The sequence below is a fragment of the Pyrus communis genome, chromosome 1 (genome assembly GCF_963583255.1).
Source record: "Pyrus communis chromosome 1, drPyrComm1.1, whole genome shotgun sequence".
NCBI lineage: Eukaryota > Viridiplantae > Streptophyta > Magnoliopsida > Rosales > Rosaceae > Pyrus > Pyrus communis.
The window spans coordinates 5,749,063-5,770,455 of record NC_084803.1 but is presented as its reverse complement, the minus strand read 5'-3'; the positions used below and the strand labels follow the sequence as shown (position 1 = coordinate 5,770,455).

Below are 21,393 nucleotides of genomic sequence, written 5' to 3'. Positions count from 1 at the left end.
TGGATTGGCAGCAAGAGAGTTGTTGTCAAATTTAACAGAAGCTTCAAAATTAATTATTAATGCTTTTTATTAAATTTTTATTAGTTTAATCATCATTGCAATTAATGTTGTTGTTGATCCGTTTCCCTTTTGTTCAATCGAGGTAAGTGAACGGTCCCTCTTGTTAAAAAAAATGATGAACGGTCTGGATTTCATAATTATTAAATGTCTTTTATTAAGTTTTTATTAATTTAATCATTTATTTTATAATATAATAAAATAATAATTTAATTTGACATATCAGATAGACAAGAAAACTTTAAAATATATCAAAATACCACATAGGCTGTCAAATTTAAATTTTATTTTTCAAAATTTGACATCTTTTTTGAAGATATTCTAAACACATTAATTTATCATAAATTGCTAATCAGTTTAACGGAACAAAACAATGTTATGCCTGTTTCTGTCATAATCCACACCATCTCCTTATCATTGTTATTAATTTATTAATTATGGGTCCAAATCATTGTCGCACGTTTTTCTTTTGTCTGCAATATCCAGATATTTGACCCAATAATTCGAAACATGGTGACAACTGAAATCTAATTTGGTGCTTCCTATGAGCTCTAAGCTGATTCCAACCCAAATGTGTTTACAGTTAAATTTTGTAATCTCAAAACTAAATCTTAGTACGACAAACAGTTTTTTTCCTAACTCCGTCATGTTACACATTAACTATATTAACTATCGAAGAATTGTCTAGGCCGAAATTTTTTTTTTTTCCTTAATTTGACCTCAATAAGAGGTGATGATAAATGTCTCACCATCTTGACTCATCTTTCATCATCCAATTTTTATACCCACTTTTTTTTAAAAGGGAAATTCAGCTGTATTGCAATTAAGTTGAGGCACCTTGGCTCTTCAAACTTAAGGTACTTATCAAGGAACTTCATGTCTTGATCTTGAGGATCAAAGGACTTCATGCCCGATCTTTTTGTTTGATAGAACTTCAGGTCCAATCATTTTTATTTGATGAGGATCAAGAAACTGCATGTTCTGATATGATCAAGGAACTTCGGGTCCAGTATGTACTCATCGTAACAAAAAGAAGTACAATAAATAAATTAAAGTAATAGGCGGTAATTCCAGCCATAATGAATAAATTGCATTTAAGTAAATAAAGTTTGTGACAAGGGTTTTAATTCAGCACCATTCACATAAATCAAAACTTAAAGCAGTAGGCGGTAAAACCGTCAATGATAAATAAATTGCTTTAAAGTAAATAGAACTTGTGAAAGGGTTTTAAACCAACACCAATTCACATAAATAACAAGAAGTATCATACCTCATTTTATTTATTATTTTTCTTTCTTTTGTCAGCACTTATTCAAACCTTATTATTATTACTTTTCTTATTTTTGCAGCATGGTGCCATGCACTAACAGAAACCATTTATATTATGTTGACCAAATGGTGTCATGCACCATTCAAAGCTTTATATATATATATATATATATTTTTTCTTAGGTTGCAGTCAACATCCCTTTTTTTTTTTCTTCTTCACATGTGCCTTGCCATTCCATCAATCCCCCTTTTCTAATATTTTTCTTCCTTCTCTGTCTCTTCTAGTCTCGAAACGCAGGGCCAGCTGGGTAGTTATGGAGGTTGCCCAAATTCAATTCAATCCAAAAGGCTACTAGAGATTGGCGTTGTTCTTACATGACCCAGGGAGCATGACATCGTTAAGCAAGAACCTCCCTACAGAGACATAGATGACAGTGGGGTTGACGAAGGCACAAGAGAGGGAGGCCTGTGTGGATTCATTCGTACCATCACCATCTCAAACAACCAAGTATTCATGGGAGTTCTCAATATCCGTCGAAAACAACGTGATCTGGGTTTCCAAGTTTGATGAGATTCTTCTGGATCTCTGGAAACCAGTTGTCAGGTACGAGTTTTCTCATCTCGTGACGACTTCAGGTCGTAAATTTCAATTCTCACCGGAATTCGGTGGGGCGCTTCTGGCGCAGTGGGAGAGACGAAAAATGGACATACCTTTTATTCAGTGAGATTTTAGATGACGGAGGTGAGAGGTGGATAGTGTTTCACCGGATTTATGGCGTTGTGCTTTCCACTGACATGAGAGCTTTTCGTGCTGAAAACGTGTTATAAAATCGACGATGTGTGTACAGTGGAATAAATAAAACAAGACACAAAATTTATGAGGTTCCTCTACAGTCAGTGTGACTGGAGTGCGTCCTCGGGCAGCAGTGATGCTTTCATTATAATTTGGAATAATAGGAGTACAAAGATAACTCTATGTATTCTCTCCTCTCCTCTTCTTCTTTTTTTTTCTCTGCTCCCTATTGAAAGTATACGGAGTGCTCTATTTATAGAGCAACTCCAAGCACACATCTTTGACAATACAACCTCTATGCATTTACAAATTCAATTTTACTTTGCATGGGCATTGAAAACTTCTACCAATGCTGAAAACTTCTACCAAAGTACTGTAGGCATTCATTACCCACCAGACTTTTCAACAGAGTACATGTTGACGGGTTTATTCTCAAAATCAAATGACAAATCGTATCTAGATGCAGTTGAATTCCGCCTTAGATGCCCTTGTCGTTCAGTTTTGTCAGAGTTGAACATTCCAAATGTCGTACGTGCCCATGGATAGAAATGGCCATCAAACAAAATAATAATTGACTAAACTACAGACTAGGTGTTTGTGTTGCTCCTTTGGGCCACCAGATCACTCCGAAATTCCTGCATGCTCAATGTTTTTGTCCATAAAACATTAGACAACAGGGTTATGATCCATACAGCTCATGGTGAATATTGACATTATTCCCAACACAAACACCGACTCCATCGGGGATAGAAATTTCAATCTAATTCAATTCATTTTTCAACCTATTTATTTGTGAACGGTGGAGCCGTGGTTATGGATATTGAGAGTTGTTTTGACATCGAAAAAAGGATTTTGCTTTGATAGTAATATTAATCATCTTTCTTCTGTGACGAATTTGGTTTGCTTTTGATGCTCACATACTAATAGTGAACATAAATTACGAATTAGGTTTGTGTTCGATGCTCATATTTTAGTAGAAACATAAATTTCATACAAAAATTTACTCCGAGTTGTTTGTAACTATACAATTATGTCTTTTAATTCTTCCTTCCGAATTGTTTATAACTATACAATTATGTCTTTTAGTTCTTCCTTTCTAATTTTGTGTGATTATATTCTATGTCGTTTGTGGTTAATTAACAAGTGGTCACATATGGGACAAATGGTCCAACATGCAGACGGACGTGTTCCTTTCACTATTCACCAACGTCAAGAGAAATGACGCCAAAAGAAGCCATTTCATGCATGCCACAACATTCCAATGCACGCAACAACACTCGCACCTCATCCGCTATTGCCTATACCTTACCTTACCTTACCTACAACTCTATCTCTAAACCCCAAGCCCTTCCTACATGTAACAGCGCTAGGCGGCTAGCTAACACTTCGATTAATACTTATGCGTTTAAAAATTAAGAAATGAAACTTAGACTTGCTTAAGTGTCCGCCTAAACCCACCTAGCAACCCCCTAGGCATCCACTTGGGTCGCCATTCTCACTTAGACAGAAAATAGATAACTTTTATTTTGCATTTTTTTAATTACTTGTTAAATTGTAAGAAACTTGTTAAATATTTCGATGAACACTCATTATATTCTGATTCCCTATATTTTCAATATGTTCTAATACTTTCTAATCTATATGTCATTCTATTTTTCAATTTATGTATCCCAATATAATTATTCATCCGACATATAATAAGTTTATTTAAATCCGTTTAGGCCATCTAACCACCTAGGCGCTAGACTCCAATTCGCTGCCCAACTTGCGCCTAACGGTTTTTACAACTCAAGTGGCGAGATGGTTTTTCGTGAACAACTCAAGTGGTGAGTTGGAGATGTCACAACCATCCAAAAAGTCATTCAAAGCTGGAGAATTTTAGAAGGCATAAAAGGAGCACCAAGAAATAAGAGAAAACATTGCAAAGATCCTTTTTCTGCGCACCCTGTAAAATAATGTCCATCTTTCTCAAACCCCTCCCTCTTCTCTCCCTCTTCTTCTTCGCCTACTATCTCACAAACCCTAATGTGTTTGGAAACTCTAGGGTTCTTGAAACCCCACTCATAGTTATATACAATGGAGGTGGTGAAGAAAATGGAGCCAACAAGTATGATGAGGGAGAGTATAGCGGGGGGTGGGAATTGGTTTCTGAGAATTCAGGTGTATCGGCCATGCACATGACCATCATGCCTAATAGTAACAAGGCCATTATGTTTGACGCTGCCGGTTTCGGTCCATCGGAGATCTCATTGCCTCCTGGAGACTGTCGTCGGGTTTTCGATGAGAGGGATGAAACTGGAGAATACTATGAATTGGATTGCTGGGCTCATGCTGTGGAATTTGACACTGAGACTGCAGCTACTAGGCCGCTTAAGGTATGTATAAACTAGTTTAAGGGTTTCATAACTACATAATATGTTGAGAATTGGTTACGAACTTTAAATCGAAAAAAAGGAACGAAGAACACTAAACAAAATGTATAAAGGCACTAAATTAACTGTTGTTTGTATTAGCGTCTCGATTCAATTTTTGGTTAAAAAAATTTAACCAGTTCAAATATTTGTGCATATTTCGATTTGTTTTGCTGTAACTTACTTTGTCTTTGTTAGTTTAAATCAGATCTTGACAGACACATGGTGCTCATCTGGTGGATTATCAGCTAATGGCACCCTTGTGCAAACTGGTGGATGGGCTGATGGAGGGAGGTCCGTGAGATACCTCTCTGGATGCAATACCTGTGACTGGGAGGAGCACCCCATGTCACTTTCTACCTCAAGATGGTATGTTATATTAATTTGTTAGTTTTTCGTTAATTATATCTGATGTGCTTATAAATAACCGTAAATTATTGATTGTGAAGTTAAAACGAATATTAATGATACTAATCTTAAGTATTTTACATTTTAAATAGGTTCTCTACCCAACATATATTGCCAAATGGCAATTTCATATTGGTCGGAGGGCGGCGCATGTTCAATTACGAGTACATCCCTAAGGGGGCAGATTCTAATGATGTTTACTTTCCATTACCATTTCTCCAAGAGACCACTGACCCGTTTGAGAATAATCTCTACCCGTTTGTTTTCCTTTCCACGGATGGCAACATTCTAATCTTCGCGAATAAGCGTTCAATTCTACTCAATCTGACCACCAACAAGATTGTCCGGGAGCTTCCTGTCCTTGACGGTGGGTCTCGAAACTACCCTGCATCCGGCACGGCGGCATTGCTACCCATAAATCTCAGTGATCCGAACCCGAAAGCAATCCGGGCCGAAATCATAATATGTGGTGGAGCGGATCCTAGAGCTGGAAAGTTAGTTGAGAAGGGTATTTTCGTAACTGCATTGCAAGATTGTGGAAGGATTGACATAACGGACCCAAAATCCACATGGCAGAAAGAGATGATGCCAACACCAAGGACTATGGGAGATCTGCTGATCCTTCCCACAGGTGATATCCTTATAGTCAATGGGGCCAAAAAGGGAATAGCCGGGTGGAACTTCGCACAGGATCCGAACCCGACCCCATTACTTTATAGACCCGACAACCCAACAACCCAACGGTTCACAGAGCTAAAGGCGACAACCATACCGCGAATGTATGGTTCAACCTCTATGCTATTGCCAGATGGCAAAATATTAGTGGCTGGGAGCAACACAAATTATTACTACAATTTCACAGGCGTAAAGTATCCGACAGAACTTCGGGTCGAGAAATTTTACCCACCATACTTCGACCCTTTGCTCATCTCGGACCGACCCGCGATAGCATCCGATTACAAGGGCAAAATGGTAAAATACAGAGGATATATTGTGGTGGAGTTCAAGTTGAAGAAAGCTGAGGTGGACCAATCAGATTTGAAGGTGACCATGTACTCGCCACCTTTCACAACCCATGGTTTTTCCATGGGCCAAAGGCTTTTGGTATTGGCCATAAAGAAGTTGGAAAATGTGGAATCGGAATTTTTTCGGGTGGAGGTTTCCGCGCCGCCATCGGCGGAGATTGCTCCACCGGGTTTTTATTTGATCTTTGTTGTGCACAATGGAGTTCCGAGTTCTGGGATATGGGTGCAAATTGCATAGAGGATTTCGTGCATCTTTTTGGGTTGCTGTACATACATTGATACATATTTTCATTGATTGTATCATAAACTTGAAAATACTTCTCACTAGGGATGGGTTCAAAAAACCAAAAACCAAATCGAATTGAAGTGAAAAAAAAAAAAACCGAACCGATATTGTTAAACCCAACCGAACCGAACCGAACAAAATTTCATTTGGTTCGATTTGGTTTTTGGGGTTCGGAAACTGAACCAAACCGAAGGCAAATTTAATGTGAATGTACATCTCCACTGCCTGAAGGCGAATTTGAAACCCAATTGCTATGCCATGGTTGGCGTACTTTTTGCTTGTGCAAGATTAGGATCATTAGAATTAGGGGACTGGGCTAACAATTTGATGGATAAAATTTCAGAATTGAATCGAAAAAAAATAAAAAGATCGAACCGAATCGAAAAAAACCAAAACCGAAAAAAAATGAACAAAACCGAACAAACCGAAATTTTGGTTTGGTCCCGATTTTAACAAAAAATCGAACCGATTTGAATTGAAGCCAACCCTACTTCTTACAAAAAAAAATCTTGAATATATTGGATCAAGCAATAAGGCCAGCAAAAGAAAATCCTACCAAAAGGGGTAGAAGAAAAAGAAAAAAATACTTAACCTAACTGCTGTTACTATGAGAGTTGCTGTAATGGTTTATGCAATGAGATGCAACTAGATATATGTGTAGGCAACAGCATCATAACAGCCAAATTACTCTACCAAACTCCAAAATATATACTCGTTTTTTTTTTTTATTTTTTTTATTTTTTTTTTAACAAACGATATTATCTACACTAAGAAAAATAAGTGTGCTTAACCTCATAATGGGCTAACAATAATATGGTTTATATTCGCCTTTGGTGAGAATCGAACTTAATACCTCTCACCTACAAGTGAAGAGGAATACAACTAGATCGTAATACTAAGTGACAAAAAATATACTTGTTAAACAATGTATGATTAGGAAAAACAACATAATTATCGTCCAAATTTCTCCCTTAAGCATTAAGCAAGTGTCAGTCCAAATTCAAACATTTTGGTCGGTCATCTATTCCAAAAAACAAATATTATACAATATTTCAAAGGCTTGAACTAATTTATTTGTCTTCTCTCTTAATTAATTAATATGGTAATTAGTTCCAACAAAAACAAAATTTGGTAAGTTAATTACTTTTCCTTTCTTTGTTCAAAAAAAAAAAAAAAGAAACTTTTCGTTTCTTTGACCAACAGAAGAACCGACTTTTACTTTTTACCTTTTTTTTATTCGGGTAAAAAATTCTCCACAACCGACTTTTAATTTCCAACACTTTGAAAATAATTTTACCGCCACCGTAGCTGCGCTTCCCAATACTTTCAGGAATTCAATACCCACCCCCAAATTTCACAAATACCAAATTTTACCCCTCATTCCAAGATCCGTAATTACCATATTCGCCCAACTCTTTTTCACTTTCACTTTTTAGATCCCGTCTCTCTCATCTGTGGCCGCCATCCGAGTCCTGTTCGTTTATTTTTTTCAGCCTCTCTCCCTCCCTGAAAATCCCCAAATCGCATTCGACCGAATCGTCGTCTCTGCTATTCGATCTGAACCTCGCCCTAAAAACCCTATCTTTCTCTCTCCTCGTCGACGAATTCAATCAGTTCCAGAGAAATTAGGGCTTTTTATGGAGAGGATCATCGCAGAGAAGTACAAATTAGGTCGCAAAATTGGGAGCGGATCGTTCGGCGAATTGTATCTGGGTTTGTGAATCCTTCAATTAGCTATTTTTACCCCCTTTTGCTTTAAAATTTTGTTATTTTTGATCCTCCTGATTAATTTTTGTAAATTTTGATTTTGATTTTGATTTTTGTTTTTCAGCAACGCATATAGAGACTGGCGAGAATTTGGCGGCGAAGATTGTAAGTTTCGATTCGATCCCATTCATTTTTCAAATGTGATCGGATAGTTTGAGTGTTTGTTTTCGAGGAAAATAATTTCCGGGAAAAAATTGAGTCCGCATTGTATGTAAATTAATAGCCTGCGTTTTGAACTGATCAAATTATGGTTCTTGTGATTGTTAGTGGAATCTTGTGTCAGAATTAGGTAAGGTTCTACGTATTTTGGTTCGGGTGGGCGAGTGCATGTTAGGATAGTATTGTAGGTCTCGAAAATTTCAAGAATTTCATAACTTGGGTGCATTTTGGAGTCGGAAGTTCTATCTTGGGATTAGAATGGATTTGTGTTTTGATTGGGGAAGCATTGTTCTCATTTAACTGTTCTCGTTTCTGGCAGACGAATAGTATGATGTACGAGCGATTGGTTGTAATTTGTTTTATTTTTTATTTTGGCAGGAAAATAACAAGACAAAACATCCACAACTTTTGTACGAGGCAAAGCTTTATAAAATTCTACAGGGAGGAAGTAAGGATTCAATAGAAGTAGTGTTTTTTTGGAACTACGTGCTCTCATAAGCTATCACCTTGGATCTTATTTTCTCTATATACACACACACATATATATAATGACTTGAGTTTATGACCCTTCAGGTGGTATTGCAAGCATAAGATGGGCGGGATTTGATAGGGACGATAATGTCCTCGTCATCGACTTGCTGGGACCTAGTCTTGAAGACCTCTTTGTGTACTGTGGGAGGAGGTTTTCACTGAAGACAGTCTTAATGTTGGCTGATCAGATGGTAATCTTGAATTTTCTCTTTGATGGCTTGTAATTTGTTAAGCTTATAATTAGTTGTTGTTAGAAAGCGGTTTTGCTTCTGTCTTATGGATTGCTTACATAAATTCTTGCCATATTATTTCGTCAGTTGCAATTTAAAATGTCTCACTTTTTAAAACCCGCACCTGATTACTGAATGCTAAATGTTTGCGGATCGGTAAATATGATTCCTTTGTTCATTCAATTGCAGATTACAAGAATAGAATATGTACATTCTAAAGGGTTTTTGCATAGAGACATCAAACCAGACAACTTCCTCATGGGTCTTGGCAGGAAAGCAAATCAGGTAATGTTAATGCATTCCTCTTCAACATCTAACTTGCACGAACAATAAAGCTTATAGGATTTCTCAGTTATTAACCATTGTTAAATACACATTTATCAGGTTTATGTTATTGATTTTGGACTTGCAAAAAGATTTCGGGACCAAAATACACACCGGCATATTCCGTACAGGTAAAATTCCATAATTTGGTTCGTGCTTAAATCTAGTGGGAATTTTGTGTCTTGAATGAGCTTTTCCTACTCTCAACAGTATTTCTCTTTTCAGTATGTGTTGTTTATCTTTTCTTTTTCAAACTCATTCAGAGAAAACAAAAGCTTAACAGGAACTGCACGCTATGCTAGTTGCAATACCCATTTGGGAATAGGTAAGTAGAGATGTACTGTTTATTTAATTTTGTTCGAAATGTTTTGCCTATCTTTTTTTCTCATTTTTTTGGTTCATTGTTCTAGATCAGAGTCGTCGGGATGATTTGGAGTCACTTGGATATGTTCTTCTGTACTTCTTAAGAGGAAGGTATGCCATAAAGTCGAACCTCTTTTCTGAATGAGAATTTTATATTTTGAATTATTTTCCACTCCAGTTAGGATTCTTGCTGATTTACTTTTATTGGTGAAACCGATGTGTTGGCTATTGCAATTTCATTTTGATGACAAGCACTCTTCGCACAATGTTTTGACCAGATATCTGGGTACTCCTCTATACTATTTTTTGGCCTGGCTGACTAATTGGTTTCTGCATTTAGCCTTCCTTGGCAGGGTCTAAAAGCTGCAACAAAGAAGCAAAAATATGATAAGATTTGTGAGAAGAAGCTATCAACTCCCATTGAGGTATGTGCATCTTGTGAATAGGAGGATCATGTTTAGAACTCGATCCAACATGGCTGACTTGTTGAATGCTGTTTCTGTTACACCTCGTCTCCTAAATTTTTGTATTAGTTCTTTCCCATTTTATGTTACATATAGAGTTTACCGGGAATTGTCCCATATAATCTAAATGAGTTCAAGTTTTAAGAATTCTTATCAAGAAGTATGCAATTATAAAACAGCTTCCAAATTTTTTTTTTTGATTGTTTTGTTTGTTTGCCCTTTTTTTTTTTTTTTTTTTTTTCAGGAGTGGGGTTTACTAATTTCTTTGGAAGCTTTCCAGAGATCCATTACAATTGAGCAAGAATTTATGATGCATCCTTTTTGTGTCTTTAAATTTGTATTCTCTATGTACTGATGTCACATTTGTTTTCCAGGTCTTATGTAAGTCGCATCCTGTGGAGTTTGCATCCTATTTCCATTATTGCCACTCTTTAACATTTGATCAACGCCCTGATTATGCATTCTTGAAGCGCCTAGTTCGTGACTTATTTAGCCGCAAAGGTATGATATTTATTTCACCATTTCTATATTCCTGCAACCTATAAATAGTTGTAAAAAATGCCAGTGCTTTGTACAAATGAGCTTCTGCTTCATGGAAAAGTGTATAGAATTATTAAATGTGCTGATCTAGGTGTATTTTGAACTGGCAGTCTTTGTCTATTGATGTTTAAAACTGCTTTCCATATTTCACAGGATACGAGTTTGACTGTATATTTGACTGGACAATTCTAAAATACCAGCAGGCACAGCAGACAAGGACTCAGGGTCAATCATCTGTTAGTACTTCATTACACTTTCTTTTATTACTTTCTCCCATTAACCGCTGCTAAAATTGTATGCACAGGTCCAAGTTCTGTTCATTGTATGTATCTAATTTTCCTTCCAAGTACCGATGTTATCATTCTTACTTGTTTGATTTTGTTTCTTCTAAATTCATCTCAGAAACCGCAGCCGCCTGTAGTTGTCTCTGGTCGAGAAATTCCTAGCGGTCAATCAGTGCCTACGGATGCGATGAGGCTTAAAGGTAAAGGTCCTGTACTCCGGTTTTCACTTGAGGGAAAGCTTTTGGTATACTAGAGCCTTGTTGCTTACATTCTTGAGGAGTCTGTTTACCCAGAAAATGTTGGTTTATCAAATATTTTTCATGTCTAAGGTTTTATTTATGGATTTCAGGCATTCATGATGTTCCTAGACCAGCTGAGGTCACAGCAAATAAGCGGCCAAGCAATCATGCGCATCCAGATGTTCATATGCAATATAGATCATCAACAGCCCAGAATTTGGGTGCTAATAATCCTGTTGAGAAACACGTAAGTAACTTGTAATGTAAACCATTAATGTTTGCTTTTGCATGTATCTCTCTCGAGTCACCTCCAATATCTATTCCTGTTTGCACGGAAGATGTACTCTTGTATTTCATGTTATGCTGTACTGGGTAATTGTTTCAGAATGCGAGTAATGCACCTATGCCACCTACTGCATTTTCTCTCAGAAGACATTTTCAAAAACCAGAGGGGCCGGTTGAAAATGCAAACTTAGGCCGTAGAGTTGGGAATCAAAATGGTGCTTCAAGCAGTTGGATGCCATCAGTAAACCAAATTTCTTCAGCAAAGTAATAGGTATGGATTTTTATCGTGCGAAATTAACTTTTGTATGCTTTACATTTGTTTTGTGTATCAATTGAAAGATAATCACTCCAAACTGCATAAATAGTTTTCAAGCCATTCAGCCTTGGTTTTTTTTTTTTATTCAGCTATAGATCTGAAGGAGATTGCTCAGAGCATGTGTCTTTCGGTAGCAAATGCCATGAAGTTTGGGTTGCTTGTTTTCTCCCATGTCAGATTGCATAACACATGTGAAAACCTCAACTGGCAAAACTTGAACGCACAGGGTGTGCTTGGACTTCACACCACAGAATGGAGTTTGCGGATGCATCGGTGGCAAAAATGACAGCCCATATCGTGTTGTGTGGATGATGTGTAAAGTGTATTTTCCATTATTCTGATAATAGATGGTAGATAGATCATACTAGTTCGTTTTCTTTTGCGGCGTTATAAGGTTGTTTTGACCATGTATTTCATTCAATTCAGGATTGAGTTGCTTTCTGTTCTAAATCTTTTTCGGATCAAAGCCCTGGGTATGTTCACCAGGTCCTTCAGAACCTGGAAAAAAGAGTAAACTAGTATTTCAGGTATCGACTACATTGACCTTTTTTCTCAAGGGAAATGTCCCTCTTGGAGTTGCTGTGTTTCATTTGTACATAAAATGCTCATTAATGTTATTTTTCTTTGCTTCAGATCTTGAATGGGACAACTTCATTGGGCGTCTTGATCTCATTGAAGCTTTAAGCAGTACATAAAATGCTAATTCCTCCGATGCCAATCGTAATCGTAGTTATGAACTGACGATGCATTTTCTTACATCACATAAATACAAATGTCTGAAAGATGTTTTCTCCATCCATTCTAGAAGGCTAAATTTTGTCTCTCCTCTTTTGTTCATGGACTTCTTGTGGCGTTCTATAACCCTTTGTATTTGTTACTTGCCACTTTTGAATTTTATAGGTCGGAAATTGCAAGTGTATCAGCCTCGTGAGGCTGCGAGATTAGGGGGTATGATTATTTGGATTAAGATAATTAATCACGAATTTTAAATAAATTATTGCATGTAGGAGTGGGGGACATCGGAATTGTTGGTCCTCACTCTCACAAGTCACAACTAAGACATGATTAGGCTCCAAGTAATGATGAAAATTGGATCTTAAACTGATGCCAATTGCTCTTGGTGCGTGGGCCTTCGAGGGTTGTTGGAGTGGAAGTACAAAAATGAAACACGGATGTGACTGTGGCAGCGTCTCGTTATTAGTTCATGTCTTATAATGTAGGTGAATGATAGATTTGTATGCTCAAAGTATAAAATTAGTAAATCGGACACATATTATAATATAATTGCAGTATTATGCTTTGCGTGACAGTTCCACCGAACAATTTCTCGTAGAAAGAACCCTTTACGCTACTCGGACACAGTAAAAGTGTTTTGGTTTTCTTGTTTTGACTAGAAAAGTTGCATATAAGAGAAAGTGAAGAAGCAGCTTTATACACAAGACTTACTTTAAACCTTAATGTAGGGCACACATCTGTTATATTTCATGCCATATTTTGGTCGAATATTCCCTAGATTTCATGATTATAGGCTTGGTGGACGTGGCAGCCATGGCCCATGGATCGCACAAATTCAGGAGAATGGACACATGTGTATTGCTCACGTTCTATATCAATAAAATAAAGAAAAATGAATGAAAATAGTTTGAAAACTTTAAGTTTTAATAATAAGAACAAAATAAAGAGTAAAGTGAATAGTATTAGGATTGACTTTTTAATGTAAAAATGTGATTTTTCATTAAAGTAAACAATACCGGAATTTTTTGATTAAAATTCCCATAAAATAAAGACATACGTAAATTTTCTTATATATATTTTTGTTTTATTACACAGAACATTACGTGATAATATATTTATATCATATAAATTATTCTTGAAATCCAGAGGGCACTGTATTGTCAGGGGCCCGTCAGCCCCGTATATAACTATAAGACGTAGATAATGGTGACAAAAGGAAACTCTGGTAATGATGAACAATGGCCGCTCTCAAAATGGATCTTTACCTATTTATGCATAATAAAGCACTGAATTGAGGAAAAGGAGAAGGAATAATGAAGTGGCGACAAAAGATGAATATTATTCAGCTTTATTTGTGTCCTTTTGAATTTGCAGGGAAATGATTTTTACACTTTATTTTATCTGTGTCGATTTTATTTTGAATCGTTAAAATATTTTTATAAAATGTTAAAATCACTAATAAATTAGTAACGTTTTTCACAACAAATAAGAACACTGTTTGGCTTCTTTTAGCTGAATAGTCATCAATCCGTAATTGCAAATCAAAATTGACATGTTTACTGAAGTCATATAGTAACACAAAAAGAAAAAAAGAAATGCACTTGTCAAATTACTATTTGTCTGCAAGGAAGAAATGTCCATTCCTAACGTGTAATGGAGTCATTCATTTGTTATTGCAAATGAGAATTGATATGTATATTGAAGGTCACTGGCAAACACAAATAACAACATGAACCAAGCCTTATCTCATTAGATTTTGTGCCTTATCTTCCGTTAGCTCAAATGCTATATATATATATATATATATATTTATTTTATTTTTTTAAGTTTCTTTCCGAGTTTTTTTAGATCTTCCTCTGTCATTTTTGTTCCGGGCATCTGTCTCATAGTCGTATCTTCTAACTGAAGCATCTGTCGATCTTCAGTTCACATGTCCAAACCACCATAACCAATTTTCTTTGATCTTATCTTCAATTGCGGCCACTCTTATTTAACCTCAAATATCTTCATTCTTAATTCTATTCGTCCTCATGTGCTTGCACATCCAACGAATCATTCTCATCTTCACTTTTTTGAACTCGTTATTTTTTACCACTCAACTTCTGTGCCATAAAATATTAGTAGCCTTATTGCCGTGAGAAGTCAAGTATTTTTCAATAAAAAAAGCATGCAACTTACTTTTGCAAAGCCATGTTAAATAGGTACTGCATAGTACACCCTCCTCTTCATCATCTCATTCATTCACTCTTGCTTTCATAGCTCAACTGAGATGCTCCCAATACCAGAGCTTTTCCGATGAGTCACCACTGAATGAAAATATTTATTTGGCTTCAAAAGTAAGAAAACAAAAACTTCATAATATTTATTTATTTAAATAATGACTGGTGTAATCTAACTCTGTGTGTTATGGTTATAGTGAGCTCCTGCGGTTTGAAATGCTCAACAAACGGACTACTGCATGGCGGGCTGGAGAACATAGACGAAAATGGCGGTATAGTGAGCGGAACAGTGGGGTCGTCTGCGCCGCCGCCAGAAACTCCAACGGAGTCGATGGAGTTTCTGGCCAGATCGTGGAGTCTCTCAGCCATGGAGATCTCCAAAGCTCTTTCGCACACACGTGTGAACGTTGCTTCCAAGACCCTTGACAAGTCAGCGTTCAGTTCTGATGATGGTGTTGAATCACACGACAGAAGTTCCATGCGTTTAATGGAATGTGTAGGTTAATTAGTTTCTTAATTATACTTAGCAAATTATGCCATAATCTATATTTGTGTTAGATGTGATCTTATGAACATCTTGGCTGCTTCAGCAGTTACCCAGTGGAGTTAGCCCTCCAGTTTCGCCAAGAGACAGTGAAGAGATGAAGGTACTCTCACTCTCTCTCTTGAAAAATGATCGTCTGGTACCATAACACATGCACGTGATAGAACCATTAGTTAATATGATATGAGTAGACGACATAATTGTTTTATGCTTCTGACAACTAATAGTACTCGCATATAATAAAAATTAATATTCAAAGTTTTTCCTTATAAAATGCGATTTTAAGTGTTTTTTGTAACTATGAATTTTGAGGGCTGACTTGTGAATAGTTAATAACTGTCGTTTATGAGATTTAGTTAATGAATTATGATCTCGTCTAACAAAGAAAAAACTTGGTACTGCTAGACCAACTAACGCGTATAATTGACGAATGTCTGCTTGGAGGTTGTATCATTTTTGAAATTTGATTTGGGAGTGCAGAATCATCATCATGTGTTTATGTGCACGAGTGCATGATTTTAAACCAAATCTATAATTTCGTACCTACTATTTTATCATATATACTAAATTACTAATACTGGATTACAAAAAGCTTCTTTTTCGATTTAAGTATTGTATAATGGGGCACAATCAGAGCCAGGAACTTTTACTGTTTTACGGCCGGTTAATATGTGCAGGAGTTACTTTTACTACACCAAGCACTCCACCCAGACTTCCTTTCCAGCCAGCAACAATTTCTCAATCATGGGGTAACTTCAGTTTTCACCACTCAACTTATCATGTACATGAAATTCCTGAAGCGTAATTGTGATTTCCGTGGGCCTCTTTATTTATGTCCCTTGATTCTCTTTTGATTAATTCAATCGAAATGCCAGAATGCAAATACGGGCAGAAGGAAAGAGGGCGTCCGAAAATCATTTGTCGTCGTAATTTTTCAATTCCTCATTGTTGTATCCCTGCAGCTATACAAGAGCATTTTGCGAGGGAAAACAATGGGCAGATGGTTAAAAGATCAGAAGGAGAGGAAGAAGCATGAAATCCGAACCCAAAATGCGCAGTTGCACGCTGCTGTTTCTGTGGCTGGGGTTGCTGCTGCTGTAGCATCAATTGCAGCTTCAACTGTATTTCCTGAAACATCAGCTGCCCACGAGAAAACACCAGTATCCGAATTGAGGATGGAAACATCAGCTGCGCTAGCATCCGCAGCAGCTCTAGTCGCTTCGCGTTGCATTGAGATTGCGGAGGAAATGGGAGCCGAGCATGATCATATTGTATCAGTTGTCAGTTCTGCAGTCAATGCAAGGACTAATGGAGATATCATGACCTTAACTGCAGGAGCAGCTACAGGTACACTAAGACTCTACAAGATGTACTAAATTCCATCGTTTTACACGTATATTCAACCAAATTTTAAGCTAATCAAACGCACAACTCAATAAACCTAAGCGCACACTAGTTTAAAACATATTAGCAACGGTTAAACTTGATTGAATTAGCTAAAGCAGTTTATGATCAATGCACAGCTTTACGCGGAGCTGCCACACTTAAAGTGAGGCTGCAAAAGGAGTACGGTGGCACAACTGTTGCTCTGGCCGAGGAGAGATGTGAAGGCAACCAATCAAATGCAGCATTGCACTTTGTCTCAAATGGAGGGGAGCTTCTTAAACGTACGAGGAAAGGTAAACAAATGGCATTCTTAAGATAGGCTAATGCAGCAATAATGAATTCAGCTAAATAATTTCATGGATAAGTTGAACACACCATCATGTAACTTATGAATGCAGGTGCTCTTCACTGGAAGAGGGTTTCTTTCAATACTAACTCAAATGGGCAGGTAAAATACCCGATACACGAAAATTTGGAAAAGAGTATCAACTTCTAAGTTGAAGATTTACTGATTAGTTATAGACCTACTATTTCTAAAACAGCATCACCAAATACTTATTCAGAAGTGGAATAATAACAGGTTGTAGCCAAAATGAAAAGCAAGCATATCGCGGGAACATTTACGAAAAAAAAGAAATGTAAGAAAATTCTCATACCTTGATCAAACATTTTACATCGACTTCTACCCTGTCAACCGTGATGCCACGCTGTGATGCATGCAGGTGTGGTCTCTGGAGTCTACTGTGACATCCCAGCTTGGCCCGGCAGGGAAAGAGAAGACGGCAGCAAACCAAGGGCATACTTTGGGATAAAAACAGCTGAAAGGACAATAGAATTTGAATGCAGAAGTCAAGGTGACAAACATATGTGGACTGAAGGGATCCGTCATATGTTGAATTTCATGCCAACATAACACAATTCCAAGAAAGGTTAAAATTTGGATTTATGTAAAATTGAACGTGTTAAGTTTTTCACAACAATCAATGTGCAGTTATCTCAGAATCCAATTCTATATCTACGTTTCGGTGGGAAAGAATGGAACTTATAACAACTGTTACAATCTTATACAAAGTAATGTATCTATAAGTTTGGTTTGGATACGTTCTCTCATGGCTTCTTCAAGATAAGTAGCGTTAGGAGGTTAGGATAATTTACTACAAATCTTCCACAGGCTCAATTTTTTGAGTTGTTGGTGACGCTTTTCTTCACTCTAATTCCTTCAGAAAATCAGCCTTATCAACAAAGACCTGCAAATTGGCAAAAAAATCGGATCGACTGCTTTAATTGGTACGAATATGACATAACACCAATGTGCTATTTCAATATTGAATTTTGCACCCTAATTGGTACCAGCACTACTGACTAAGAAAAAATGCAACTAAATTGGACAGGACATACCGATTTCCAGCCATCAGGGTCGAGGCAAGCAGTTATCTTTGTGTTGATACCTGGCAAAGGCCCAGGATCAAGAATAATCTTCCCTCCACTTAGTTTGATTGCTTCTGCAGTCTTGTAAACATCATCTGTGCCTATTGCAATCTGTTACAATTTGGGATTCAGATTTAGTCTTCTTCGTATAATAACATGGAAATTGGTAAGCAGACTGGTATAGCTCATAGCAGTGCTTTGAGAAATAAAATATCTTGTAAATACCTGCGCGTAACCATTTCCCTTGTCATAATCTGTGATCCCATAGTTGTACGTCAGTTCAAGCACTGCGTTCTTATCTTCAGGACCGTAGCCCAACATGGCAACAGTATACTGGTAAACAAGCAGAACCAGCTATTAGGTAGAGTAGCAAAATGCAAATACTGCTAAACAATTGTTTTCTATTTAATCAGATATGTTAGAAGGGTGAAATAGGGGAAGGGGACACGGCTAAACCCCATGGCGAGTTCATAAAATGTATTTTTTGCGGGCAGACATTAGAGCAAAGTTGTTAGAACAGCGGCTAAATTTATATAAAGCGACACTTAGTTCTAGGATTCTAATTGGTGGGAATACATTTCACGAGTCGCCCCTGTAGCAGTCAGGCTCAAAATCATAATCCAGCAAGAAGGTAAGTTATGGGATGCCTTCAGTACACAACTACTGCCATGTACCCAGAATCCAGGAAGCAAGAAGCATTGTGAAAATAATGAACAGACAGCTCACAAAAGATGGCCTCTAAATACAAAGTGGTATCACTATGTATGGGCACTACATCAATTCATAAGGGTCTTCATGCCCATATCACGCCTACACAAACAGCCACATAAATGGCAAATTTGCGATGGCATGTTTCCGTCACAATTTCTATTATTCCAAGGGTATCATGCGTATCAGCCTGTAAGGGAATTTGTCAGTGGGTCGCATGTGTGAAGTTACCTTGTATTCAGGTTGATCTCTCTTGTGGAGAAGTTCCATCCCATAAGCCTTCATGTTAAAAAAAACACAATGGTCAAAGCTTCCGGAAAGCTTACCTATAAAAAGCCGAACCAGGAACAAATATTTAAAAAATAAAAGAAATTCGTTTAAGACATCTCACCTTCTTATAAAAGTTAATAGCACGGTCAAGATCACCTACACGAAGCATCACTTGACGGAAGGGCTCAGGTGAAGGCCCTCTCTCCAAAAGCTCAAACGTGTAGCCATCGGGATCCTCAACAGAGGCAACTATTGTATTGCCACCTTTAGCAGGACCAGGTTCCTTGGTAACTTTCCCTCCCTTTGCCTTTATAAGTTCCACGGTTTTGGTTACCTACAGAAAATTTGCATAACTTAAAGAAAAAAAAAATTTTGGCATATAAAACATTATGGATAAGAAATGAAAATTGTAAGAGATAATGCTCCAAAGCTTCTGAAGAGTATGGATGTTGAACGGACAAAAGAGAAAGACAGAAGGTAAAAAGATAGACAATGAATTCATTCAGCTTAAAAGTTAAAGCTGAGAAGAGTATTGATTGTAATTGTAAGTAAAATTCATTGGTTTTATAGTTCAGTAGATGGACAATGAATTAAAAATCCAAACCAAGAAAACGCACAAATAAGAGTAGTTTGTCATGAGAGAAAAACCACAGCGATATTAAGAAAAAAGGAACTTACATCTTCAACTGCAATGCCAAAATGGCCAAAACCAGTCCCAATGTTGTACTTGTCCACTCCGTAATCTACGAGTATAACATAATGCAATTTCACATTCATATGAAAGCATACAACATAAAAAGTCTTTCTATTAAACTACAAAAATAATCTTGAATTACGCAGAATTACTTATAAAATACTTACTGTATGTAAGTTCAACCACAAAATTGGATTCTTCTGGTCCATATCCAAGAAAAGCATTCGAATATCGATCCTCAGGTATGTCACGTTTTCTTAACAGCTTCATCCCCAAACATTCAGTATAGAATCTGCATCACAAAAGATTATAGTCTTGTCCAAAGAACTACGCGATACGGAAGCAATATTTCTTCTACTAAATAGACTCATACTTTATAGTCTTGTCCAAGTCCCCAACACGATAGACAACATGAAGCATTCTTCTTTTGTCATTTTTTACCCACTCCAGTGCATTTTCCTTGGCAATAGCGGTGCCTGCCTGTGCCAAATTCGCAACTGGGGCAGCCTCTAAAGGGTTTCCCTCTCCTCTTAGCAACTCTGATGCTTTTGCACCTAACAGTTGTGATTGAGGCAGAGCTGGAAAACCACCCCAAATCATAAGCGCAAGGCATATTATAACCAACTGATATATTTTGTTAATCAAAATGTAAATTTAATTAAACCGAGTGCCCCCAATTATTTGTTAAAATTCTTAACTTGATTAAAAGTAGTCAAAATAAATGAAAAGCAGGGGTAAAAGTTTTGCAAAGGTGAAGCATTATACAAACTAATTTATGCTGAATCATGTAAAGGTCACACCTTTTATTTATTTTTATATTGGAATTAATTTAAAGGTTTTCTTTTTGATATAGGAACTTATGCAAGGGCAATGTATCTTCAGAATTATAACAGTTAAACTGAAGCTTTCGTATAATTTGAATTTTCTTAATCTTCACGAAAACCACATTACGAAATTTGATGTAACTACATTGATTTTGCCCAAGAAGAAAAAAAATGAAGCAAAAAATTTCCATGTGTTATATCATACATTATTCAACCCAGAACTCAGCATTACACATATACATTGCACATTTGAGTTAAACTCTATTGCTACACTATAAAATTATAAAACCAAAACAACCCACAATTAATCAATACAAATTTCACAAACAAAAAATGTAATGGAAAAACAAACATGGGTTTTTGATACTTTGGAGGAAGTAATTACCAGAGCCGAGCTGAAAGAGAGCGAGTCTCCGGGAAGTAGAATAAGAAGAGGCAGAGTTTCGCACACCAAAAAACCTCACGGACGGTGGCGATGGAGCCAGATAGGGTCTTAAGAGATTCAGAGTAGCCGATAAAGATGACATTTTTTGGTTCCCTTTCTTCTGCACCACAGTCTCGCTCACTCTGAGGAGTTATCTGCATGCTGGAGAGATTGTAATTGGGCCTTGCATGTGCTAATGATGGACCCGTTTGTTTTTTTCATGACATGGATTTTGGTCCAACTTCTAATAGAAATATTTTCATTTCAAGTTTCAATGTGAGGTTTATAGCTCGTGTTTTTAAACGATTGAAATTATTTTTAGATAAAATATTTTTGGAACTAAACTTTAATAAAAATGTAAGTTAATTTTAGAAAATTACTTTAAGTGCTTCCAGCAAGAAGCACATAAT

At 36.8% G+C, this 21,393-nt stretch overlaps 4 protein-coding genes across 6 annotated transcripts; 3 read left to right on the top strand and 1 right to left on the bottom strand.

The window, feature by feature from the left end:
- The first annotated feature begins 5,541 nt into the window (after positions 1–5,541).
- LOC137729000 (aldehyde oxidase GLOX1-like) lies at positions 5,542–6,201 on the top strand. The gene has a single exon (XM_068467851.1). It carries the CDS (start codon positions 5,542–5,544, stop codon positions 6,199–6,201), a length of 660 nt encoding a protein of 219 aa, XP_068323952.1.
- Positions 6,202–7,700: 1,499 nt separating this feature from the next.
- Positions 7,701–12,670, top strand: LOC137730545 (casein kinase 1-like protein 3). Of its 3 annotated transcripts, none has more exons than XM_068469536.1 (17): positions 7,745–7,962; positions 8,081–8,121; positions 8,554–8,623; positions 8,749–8,897; positions 9,126–9,221; positions 9,321–9,391; positions 9,524–9,585; positions 9,671–9,734; positions 9,964–10,048; positions 10,462–10,588; positions 10,781–10,863; positions 11,030–11,111; positions 11,261–11,397; positions 11,536–11,706; positions 11,841–12,066; positions 12,178–12,278; positions 12,385–12,446. In XM_068469536.1, exons 1-14 carry the CDS (start codon positions 7,887–7,889, stop codon positions 11,701–11,703), a joined length of 1,311 nt encoding a protein of 436 aa, XP_068325637.1. In that variant the 5' UTR covers positions 7,745–7,886; the 3' UTR covers positions 11,704–11,706; positions 11,841–12,066; positions 12,178–12,278; positions 12,385–12,446. The 3 variants fall into 3 exon arrangements, with proteins under 3 accessions (XP_068325644.1, XP_068325637.1, XP_068325631.1); XM_068469530.1 differs by having other exon boundaries at positions 11,841–12,073; XM_068469543.1 differs by having other exon boundaries at positions 7,701–7,962; positions 11,841–12,278; positions 12,385–12,670.
- On the top strand, positions 12,158–17,558 carry LOC137728906 (VAN3-binding protein). Its single transcript, XM_068467742.1, has 10 exons — positions 12,158–12,224; positions 12,385–12,438; positions 14,903–15,201; positions 15,296–15,352; positions 15,927–15,998; positions 16,212–16,596; positions 16,773–16,928; positions 17,034–17,083; positions 17,216–17,273; positions 17,358–17,558. Exons 1-10 carry the CDS (start codon positions 12,158–12,160, stop codon positions 17,546–17,548), a joined length of 1,389 nt encoding a protein of 462 aa, XP_068323843.1. The 3' UTR covers positions 17,549–17,558.
- Positions 17,552–21,125, bottom strand: LOC137747410 (probable lactoylglutathione lyase, chloroplastic). The gene is made up of 9 exons (XM_068487518.1): positions 20,945–21,125; positions 20,109–20,313; positions 19,903–20,027; positions 19,720–19,784; positions 19,163–19,375; positions 19,003–19,050; positions 18,289–18,396; positions 18,034–18,174; positions 17,552–17,882 (listed from the first exon to the last, which is right to left on the bottom strand). Exons 1-9 carry the CDS (start codon positions 21,084–21,086, stop codon positions 17,841–17,843), a joined length of 1,089 nt encoding a protein of 362 aa, XP_068343619.1. The 5' UTR covers positions 21,087–21,125; the 3' UTR covers positions 17,552–17,840.
- Between the last annotated feature and the right edge of the window lie 268 nt (positions 21,126–21,393).

Excerpts from the sequence above, each read along its gene's own strand:
- LOC137729000 (XM_068467851.1), top strand. The coding sequence starts at position 5,542 with ATGGGAGATCTGCTGATCCTTCCCACAGGTGATATCCTTATAGTCAAT.
- LOC137730545 (XM_068469543.1), top strand. The coding sequence starts at position 7,887 with ATGGAGAGGATCATCGCAGAGAAGTACAAATTAGGTCGCAAAATTGGG. Across the intron at positions 9,586-9,670 it reads CAATACCCATTTGGGAATAG|ATCAGAGTCGTCGGGATGAT; the intron begins GTAAGTAGAGAT and ends TCATTGTTCTAG. Across the intron at positions 10,864-11,029 it reads GGACTCAGGGTCAATCATCT|AAACCGCAGCCGCCTGTAGT; the intron begins GTTAGTACTTCA and ends AATTCATCTCAG.
- LOC137728906 (XM_068467742.1), top strand. The coding sequence starts at position 12,158 with ATGTATTTCATTCAATTCAGGATTGAGTTGCTTTCTGTTCTAAATCTT. Across the intron at positions 15,202-15,295 it reads CCATGCGTTTAATGGAATGT|CAGTTACCCAGTGGAGTTAG; the intron begins GTAGGTTAATTA and ends TGGCTGCTTCAG. Across the intron at positions 15,999-16,211 it reads AACAATTTCTCAATCATGGG|CTATACAAGAGCATTTTGCG; the intron begins GTAACTTCAGTT and ends GTATCCCTGCAG.
- LOC137747410 (XM_068487518.1), bottom strand. The coding sequence starts at position 21,086 with ATGTCATCTTTATCGGCTACTCTGAATCTCTTAAGACCCTATCTGGCT. Across the intron at positions 19,376-19,719 it reads TTGGCATTGCAGTTGAAGAT|GTAACCAAAACCGTGGAACT; the intron begins GTAAGTTCCTTT and ends AATTTTCTGTAG. Across the intron at positions 17,883-18,033 it reads ACCCTGATGGCTGGAAATCG|GTCTTTGTTGATAAGGCTGA; the intron begins GTATGTCCTGTC and ends GCCAATTTGCAG.